The sequence below is a fragment of the Taudactylus pleione genome, unplaced genomic scaffold (genome assembly GCF_031769625.1).
Source record: "Taudactylus pleione unplaced genomic scaffold, aTauple2 ptg000239l, whole genome shotgun sequence".
NCBI classification, from domain to species: domain Eukaryota; kingdom Metazoa; phylum Chordata; class Amphibia; order Anura; family Myobatrachidae; genus Taudactylus; species Taudactylus pleione.
The window spans coordinates 1,682,346-1,692,084 of record NW_028284641.1 but is presented as its reverse complement, the minus strand read 5'-3'; the positions used below and the strand labels follow the sequence as shown (position 1 = coordinate 1,692,084).

General features: G+C 43.2%; 1 protein-coding gene across 1 annotated transcript in view; it reads left to right on the top strand.

The window, feature by feature from the left end:
* The first annotated feature begins 1,048 nt into the window (after nt 1–1,048).
* The window catches only part of LOC148516805 (galactosylgalactosylxylosylprotein 3-beta-glucuronosyltransferase 1-like), a 154,410-nt gene continuing 145,719 nt past the window's right edge, over nt 1,049–9,739 (top strand). The window contains exon 1 of the mRNA XM_088479541.1: nt 1,049–1,082. Within this exon, the coding sequence (XP_088335667.1) occupies nt 1,049–1,082 (34 nt within the window). The remainder of the gene's footprint in view (nt 1,083–9,739) is intronic.

The following is a 9,739-nucleotide window of genomic DNA, read 5'->3' as shown; positions in this document are numbered from 1 at the left end:
GTTTTCAAGTTTAAAAATGAATCCAACCTTAAATTGTTATCCATCATTTAGGGGCAGAGCGCAGAATACGCTGTCATCGGCAGCGACGCTGTCGGCCACGTCCTCTATCCCCAACTCCCAGCCAATCCTCCTCTCCCCACCCTACCCCTAATTCACCCTCCAACCCAGCATGGCCAGACCCGGATGCCCCTCCCTCTAGTATACTTCCCATCCCTCAAAATTCCCCCTCCCCTCAACCCCCTCTCTCTTTTCATCACCCTCCCCTCCAACCACCCCTCTCTTTTCCACCCCCTCCCCCCCTTCAGAAATCACCCCTCCTCCTACAGACCTGCATTGGCCTACCTTCGAGGAGGACGATGGTGAGGCTACAGGTCCAGGCGGCATTGTCAACGGTATGTTTCCCTTTTACCTTGTTTTTTCCAATTTTTTGGGGGGGATGTTATCCTTTGCCTATGCATTTTTTTTTTATTTTTTTTTTAAATGTTTGTTAGATATATCTGGTTTTATAAATGTCTATGATGTTTGGCCCTTACACATATCACACATGTCCAAACACTCATACTTGTATCTCTTGTTTACGGTACCCACCAAAGTAGTTTTTCTGTGTTTTTCTCTTTTTTTACAATTTCTTGTTTTTGTCGTGTTTATTTCGAATTTACTTGGGCAAAGAATGTTGGCTTTGAATTGTAATGTTTGTCCAAATTGACTTTTTTTGGAAAGTTGCATTTCCTTTTGCAGTTGTTTCTCAAACAAAATTATGTTTTTTTTTATTAAGAACAGTGGCGTAACTATGGAGGGTACAGGGGGTGCGGTTGCTATGGGGCCTGGCGGCTTAAGGGGCCCGCCGGCCCAGCGATCGTACCCCGTGCACCCTCCATATGCCGGGCGCCCGCTGACATTGTGTTACCAGCGGACGCCCGGCTCCTAATCAAATCTCCAGCGGCAGCCGGAGGACGGGGCTTACTCCTTCTTCCGGGTCCCGCAGTGCACTATGGGAGTGATGTCGTGACGTCACTCCCATAGTGCCGAGGAGCGGGCGCCGGGGCGGATGGCGGCTTCGCTTCACAGGAGCGGGGATAAAGGTAAGTGTTTTTTTTTTCGTGTGCGTGCGCGCGCTCGGGGTCAGGGGGGGGGCAGCTACTGGGATCTCACTACTGGGGGCAGCTACAGGGGGCTCACTACTGGGGGCATTACAGGGAACAGCTACAGGGGGCTCACTACTGAGGGCAGCTACAGGGGGCTCACTACTGGGATCTCGCTACTGGGATCTCGCTACTGGGGGCAGCTACAGGGGCTCACTACTGGGGGCAGCTACAAGGGGCTCACTACTGGGGGCAGCTACAAGGGGCTCACTACTGGGGGCATTACAGGGGGCTCACTACTGGGGGCATTGCAGGGGGCTCATTACTGGGGGCAGCTACAAGGGGCTCACTACTGGGGGCATTACAGGGGGCTCACTACTGGGGGAAACTACAAGGGGCTCACTACTGGGGGCATTGCAGGGGGCTCACTACTGGGGGCATTACAGGGGGCTCATTACTGGGGGCAACTACAGGGGGATCACTACTGGGGGCACTGCGTAAGGGGCACCATTACAGTGGGTATTTAATGTTTTAGGGGAACTACTATGGTTATTGTGTAAGACCTAAGTTAAGGGGGCCCCTTAAAAATGTTGCTATGGGGCCCAAAAAGTTCTAGTTACACTCCTGATTAAGAACCTCAATTTTTAAACCCACAGAGGACCAGAGGCGGCTGACAGAGGCAGCAGCGTGTGTGGAGAGGCTGAGGGGCCATGTTATAGGCATGCTGGTGGTCCTCGATCACATGGCAGGGATCCTGCGGCATTAATTTTTTTGCTTTTCAAAAATTTTGTCAGTTTTTCAAAAAATAAAAAAAAAAGTTTCGTTTGAAGTCTCATTCCTTCTCTGTAAATATTATATTGTTTAACCTTACCTAAGTCGACTATTGCAGCAAGTTTTTTAAAGTAATGTAACTTAGATTCGAGAAAGCTGAATTAGGTAAGCTGGCACATTCAACACCTAACAATACCAATAGGTTTTTTTTTGTTTTGTTTAAATAATTTTATTTTTGGGGGGGTAAGGTAAATATTAAATTAAACCTGTTTAGGCCGAGAATCCAAAACATACTGATTCACCATAATACCTTGGGGTGTTTGATTTGAGCCACTAAGCATGGTAAAATACTGCACAATTTAAATCATAACTGGATTAGCCCTTAATCAAGTTTCCATTTTGGGAACCAGGTTACACTTGCATGTAATTTAGAATGGAAATGTTTGTTATAACGTAACAAAAATTTATTTATTAAAAAATTAGAAACACAAAGTGATTAAGGACAATCAATACACACAGTGAAAACACTCGTCAAAAAACAGCCTACACCAAAAATATACAAAAACAAAACAATCAAGAACTGTTTGACGAAGTAGCATGCCAACATGATTCCACAAATGAGTTGACGACAAATTTGGTCCAGAAGTTAAATCCAATGTGTCCACATGAAGTCATTTTTTACGAACAGGTAGTAGTCATGGTTTTCACGATAAATATTATCAAATAAAACACACAAACAAAACAAAAATTAAAATTGTTAATTACATTATTACATGTCTACATTGTGTCATCTAACTTCATTTTGGACAATAATTACCTGAAAAAAGGGGCCACAACATCATCGCGTATGGCCCCCCCACATACAGACCTCCGACCAACCTCGGGGGGGCCATCCTCAGGCAAGGCATCCTCTGGCTGCATTGGGACACCACTCCTTATGGCGATGTTGTGAAATATCCAACACAGGACCACAATTTTTGAAACCATATCCGGCAAATACATGAGCTCGCCACCAGAGCGGTGGAGGCATCTGAATCGGCCTTTTAAAAGGCCGATACAGCGCTCCACCACTTGCCTGGTGGCTGTAAGTGCGGAATTATACTCTCTTTGTGGCCCTGGTGTGGGAGCCAAATAAGGAGTGAGCAGCCAGGGCATGCAAGGGTATCCACTGTCTCCTGTGAACAAGAAATGACAAAATCAGGATCACTGTATATCAAGCTTTGCATTGCTTTCTAAAAAAGGTCTACACTTACCCAGAAGCCACGCATCACCAGCTTGTAGGTTGTTTAATTTATGCCAAATCCCTGATTGACGGATGACGAATGAGTCATGTGCACTCCCGGGTAATTTCGCATTCAGGGACAGGATCTGGAGGGAGGCATCACATACCACCATTACATTCAGTGAGTGATAGTGTTTTCGGTTCCGAAAAATGGCCTCCAGCCATGCTGAAGTGGTATGTGAGTACCATCCACAACCCCTATGATGTGTGGGAAGCCAGCAATTTGGTCAAAATTGGCCTTCGCCACACTAAGGGAACCCATATCCAAAGGCATTTTAATAAAATGATGGAGGTGCTTGAAAAGGGCCTCCATCACTGCCCTCAGGATCCTTGAAAAGGAGGATTGGGAGATTCCCGCAACTATTCCCACCGTGGTTTGAAAGGATCCTGTAACACCGCAATAAATTGCGTAAGTGGTGGTATTGCTGTAGGACTGTCAATTTGCCGCTCAAGATCACTCTCTATTAATGAGAGAGTGTCTATGATGATTTGGGGCGGAAGACGGTAGCGCCTTAACACCTCATCATCGGGCATTCCAAAAAGGGTGACACATGTTCTATATATCTGGGGCCGAGCATGCCTACGATGCCTACGCCTGGGACGAGATTGAGGTTGGTCGGCTTCCGGCAGCATGGCCACAATAATACGACCAACATCAACCTGAATTGGTAAGAATTGTAGTTAAGGTATGTTGCCCCCAAAAAAGTCAAAAAAATACTTATCTTTACGATACAATCCAAAGATGCTTACACGCCGGGGTATTGTCATGATTTCAAAAACCTACATTTCAAAAGACCATAAAAAGTTAAGATTTTGGGGTGGCCATTTTGTAATCTTGTTTTTTGAAAATGCACAAAAATAAAGGGGGTAAACACACATTTCGAAAAATAGGAAACCGACATTGAGAGGACTTCCACAATTTGGCAAAAAAAAAACAACCCAGAATTTGAACGCTAAATGGTTCGCATTTTTACAAGGGGAATCAAGCCTACAAAAGTGCGCTAAATGGTTAGCATTTTTACAAGGGGAATCAAGCCTACAAAAGTGCGCTAAATGGTTCGCATTTTTCACATCCCCAAAAACACGGAAAAAAACCGTAAAGACCCCAAAATATGCGAAGAACAAGACATGAACATTTAACAAACAAGTTAAAATCAAAACTTACCAATACACGATAAAGAAGTCACAGAACAAAAACGTCATTGGGGCACAGCCAAAAAAAACCTACAAATTTTTTTTTTTTTAAATATTAATTTTTGTCCCAAACAAAAAAAAAAGGAGACCCATATTTTACAAAAGGATGACAGGAAAAAACTTACACAGAAAAAACACTACAACTAAAAACAGCACACCAAAAAATGCGAACGGAAAGTTATCCAAAAAAACCCGCCTCTAACACAATCCAGAAAACCGCCAAACACAACTCCCTCCAACAATCCACTCCGAACAACGTAACCTCCAACAAACAACACCCGCCACCTCGACTCGAGTCGCCAAAAGTCATAAATAGTGTTTCTTTTCCCGCTCAAATTAAGGACGGATCATAGGAACGCACAATCAGTGATGCGGCTGAATAATAAGGACGCATGTATAAATACGTCACGGAAAAAAACAAACGGTCTGGTGTAGTTCTTGTTTTTGCATGAAAAATGGCTACAGACCAGCCAAACAATGGCCAAGAGGTGGCCGGTAAGTATTTCTCACATTTCTAATCAAGGCTTATTTTGAACCAGAATATAGTGAAAGATTGACATCTAAATTAAAATTAATTTAATGTAAATAGGTGTTGAGGATGACATGGAAGAGGCTGCTGGGCCCAGTATTCAAGCCAAAGCTGGCAAAAAGAAAAGGCAGCCACAATTCACAAGAAAGGAGATGGAGGTTTTGGTTCAGAAGTGTGTGGACATCCTGCCACAGGCAGACAGGAATATGGGTGTAAGCCAGAAGTGGAGAATGTGGGAGGAGATGGCCAGTGCTGTCAATAGGGTGGGTGATTATGTCCATCTAGCCCGGGATGTCAAACGCCGGTAAGTAAAAACTTTAAAAAAAAAAAAAGAAAAACGGAAAAATAATGCAGGAATAATGCCTACTTTTTCATCCACAGATGGCAAGACTTCAAATATCGCCTGAAGCAAAAAATGGCTGACAGGGCTAGGCATGCAAGGGGGACAGGTGGGGGTCCCACCCCTGTGTCATTGGAGTTGAATGATTTGGAAGAGCTGGCACAGGGGTGTGTGCAGGATGTGGAGGTGTTTGGCATGTCCAAAATGGATACGGACATGCCAGACTTTGCGGCTCCTCATGTTGTCCCAGGTAAATGTTGTGATGTAACCAACTCTGAAATGTTATTGTGACAATATGTAGATTGTAATGTTCCTCTTTTCTCTTTTTTCTCACAGAGACACAGGCGGATGAGTCTGCTCCAGAGGGGAGCCTTGGCCGCAGAATTTCTGCTGGCTCTGCAGGGGAGGAACCAGTACATCCGGCTGAGGACCCTGCAGAAGCCAGTCCAGGGCAATCCCCCTCGCAGGCAGTGTCCCTCCTCACAGAACTCAATTTTAAATCGGATAACCATACGGAGATTCTGCAGAGGATGGACGCCAGTCTGCTACGGGTGGCCGAGGCCCTGGAGCAAAATGCTGCAGCCAACGTGACCATTGGTCAGGCCCTGGCTGAAAATACCAGGGCCAACATCAGAATAGCCAATGCCCTGGAGCAGCTCGTTCGCCAGCACATGGTGGAGCCGACCTCCCTTCCTGCCGGAACATCAGGATCCTCCACCTCTGGCCCAACAACAGCCATTCCTCCAAATGTGCCTAGCCCTGTGCCTAGTCCAGAGGCCACAACATCTGCCTCTGGACAGGCCAGCCAGAGGACATCCCAGACCCAGTCTGGAGCCCACCCTACCCCAGCCAAACGGGGAAAAAAACGATGACCGCACTGGCTACTTTTCCCACACTCCTTCTGTGCTTGCCCCATATTCCTTTAGGGCGATAACTTCCCTCTCCTTTCTTGTGAATTGTTTTTAATGTGTTTGTTTAAGTTGGCCAACACTGGTAATATGTTTTACAGATTTATTTATGTTATTATTGCCTAACACTGCCCAAAAAGTGTATTTGCAAAATGCATCCCAAAACTTGATAAATTTGTCTCAGAATTTAAAATTTTGGAAAATGTTCTCCATTGTATTGTGACATTATTTAAAAAGTGGTTTAGAGTTAATCCTGGCCCACAAGCCAAAAACGTCCTCCAAAAAATAAATAAATGTGTTTTTAAAAAAAGGTTTCTTTAAGGAACACTGTAAAATTAAAAAAAGGATGCAAATTCTCCTTGCAAAAGCAAAATGGTAAAATACACACAAACATGATGACATTATTGTTACAATAGCCCAAAACCAAAATCCCCCCCAAAAAACATTCAAACAAATGTACGCTAATTGATTGTGTAATCCGGAAATTAGCAGCTGAGATTTTCACCTGCGTACGGTTTTGTGCTAAACCAAAAAACTCTTGTCAAAACACATTACAAGCTGGTTTGCAACTCAAAGTTGATTGTTTTTCTGACAAGCCGTGATAAATCGAAGAAACATCGAGGAGGCCCGGACCAGAGGACAAGGCCATCGCCATTGTGGTCGAATAATCCACACCCCAAGCTGTGCGAGCAAGTTGAACGGAAAGAGGATCAGCCAGTGACGTATGACTTGGTACGAACACATTTGACGTACGCATCTGAAAATTCATGTACGCCCCAAAAAATGCCTCGCCACGCCTGCGTTTTTCCAACTCCACCCACGTCAACGCCCAAAAACGGCCTGTTCTGTCAATCACATTTCACATGTCACTTCCTGTTCGCTATTTGACGAACGAGACAAAAAAAGCTCTCAATCTGCCATACGCACATGCGCAGTGTAACACCGGCGCATGCGTGGTTTAACAACATCGGAACGCAACGAGCGTACTGATGCTAACGAACGGCTCTGAATGAGGGCCTATGTGCGTTTCTATGGTGAGTGTTAAAATGACAAGAGATAATAAAATGTGTATTCCAGTGGATGGAAATAAAAAGTGCAGGGTAAAGTGTGAATTTGTAATGTTTACATAATTGGTATAAGTACTTCTAAATTAAATGCAGAGATCAGCCCGCGCGCTTGCGTAATTCATGTCTTTAAACTTTGCACTTTCTTAACCAAATGTATATTGTTGGAAACACAATGGCAGGCTGCAGCTGCTATTTCTATAGTTGTGTCAGTAATGTTTAAAAAAATATATATTTTTAAAATCTTTAAAATAATGTTTAGTATCTGAAAAAGTACAGGCAGAGTTTACGTTATTGTTTGCCAAGAAAAGTGCTTAGAAGTTCAGAATGTCCCAGACAAAAGACAGAGTTTACAAAAGCAAAAGAACTATAAAGGCTTATAGATTAATTACATTATCATTGTTACATAAACCAATAGAGAAAGTTTGGAAACAGCAAATTTTTAGAGAAATGTGATTTTTGAGATAAATAGTGTTGATGTTATTACTGACCATAAGCCAACTGTTTAATGCTATGTTATACCAGACTAATACCTCTTTTCCACCAAAAACCCAGGTCTGACCTGGGTTTTTGGACATGATTCCAACCCTGGTCAGACCCATTTACACTGCACCTTTGATCTGGGTTACTCCCAGGTCAGCCCTGTTCACACTGAACTCAGGTCTGCCCTGCTAAACCTGTGAGGTCATAAAAAGTGGGAGGTGAATGCTCCACAACCACCAATCCTCTCATTTTAGGCATGATCCTGGTCAGATAACCTGGGTTGCACCGTTTACACTGCACCATTACCTGGGTCCATCCTGGGTCCAACCCTGGTAGCTACCTGGGTTGGATTGCAGGGTCACTTGACCCAGGTTATTTTTCAGAGACCCTTTTACACTGAGCTGCGACCTGGGTAGACCCAGCAAAAACCCAGGTTTTTGCTCTGGTGTAAAAGGGGTATAAATAAGGATAAGACAGTTGCTGCTAATCATAAAGGATTCCACATGATTACATGCTTAAGGGACTTTTTAAGGCTAGGCTGAATGATGCATAACGTAATAGGGCAGCATTTTAATATCTAGAGTGGGAAGAACTATCCTTTAACATAATCGCCAACTTCACAAGGAGAGGACAGACGCAGATCTAGTGCAGAACAGAGATGTTGGGTTGGAAGATATTTGGATATAAGTGAAGAGATGTGTGTTGGTTTGGTTTGGTTAATAGCGTCATTCGTGAGTGTAAGTATTTTAAGTTGAATATGGTAGAAGACCGGCAGCCAATAGAGAGACTGACAGAGTATATTAGCAGACACTGAACATTTGGTGAGAAAGTTCAACCTCGCAGCTATATTCAAAATGCCGTATAGTGGGGAAAACCAATAATGAGACTATTACAATTGTCTATGAGGAAATAATGACTCCATGTGCTGGATTTGTTGCATTGTCTTATGTAAGATATGGTTGAATTTTGGCTATGTTCTTTAGATGTATATAACAGGATTTAGAGACAGATTGAATGTGAGGAATATAAGACGGTTCAGAATTAAGGATGACACCAGGGCAGCGAGCTTGTGAAGTGGGGTTGATTGTCCAGTTATCAAGTTGTCAGTAATTATAGAAATATCAGCTTGGTAACTATTATTGGCTGGTAGATATATAATTAATTCTGCTGTGGATATATTAATTTTTAGGTGGCGAGATGACATTCCAAGATGTAATGGTGGAGAGATTTACAGTGACACAGACGAGCGCAGTTAGTGACAAATCTGGGTAGAATAGGGAGAATTCGAGTATTGTCTGCATACAGATGATATTGAAAACCAAAGGAGCAGATTAGTTAGCTAAGAATGGAGGTAAAATCAAAAAAGTGCACAGTATAAGAATGATTATATAAGTAGGATGTAAATCAAGAAGGGATGTCTCTTGAAAACCTAGGGATTATAGTGTTTGCATAGGGAGAGAATGCTGTTTCTGTGGAGTATTAGGAATGAGATGAGAAGACTGTAGATACTTCATCTATATTAGAGGGATCTAATAAATATGATCCTATATACTTCTTATGTTCACAGCAGGATTGTAAACTTTTGTAATGACAAACTGTTTAACTCGTTCTTTCGCTATTTCCAGAGTGAGAAACTGTTTGTCTGTGTAACTAGTGCGTCAGTGTGAGTTTATCACTCTCTGTCTGTGTAACTAGTGCGTCACTGTGAGTTTATCACTCTCTGTCTGTGTAACTAGTGCGTCACTGTGAGTTTATCACTCTCTGTCTGTGTAACTAGTGCGTCAGTGTGAGTTTATCACTCTCTGTCTGTGTAACTAGTGCGTCACTGTGAGTTTATCACTCTCTGTCTGTGTGACTAGTGCGTCAGTGTGAGTTTATCACTCTCTCTGTGTAACTAGTGCATCAGTGTGAGTTTATCACTCTCTCTGTGTAACTAGTGCATCAGTGTGAGTTTATCACTCTCTCTGTGTAACTAGTGCATCAGTGTGAGTTTATCACTCTCTCTGTGTAACTAGTGCATCAGTGTGAGTTTATCACTCTCTCTGTGTAACTAGTGCGTCAGTGTGAGTTTATCACTCTCTCTGTG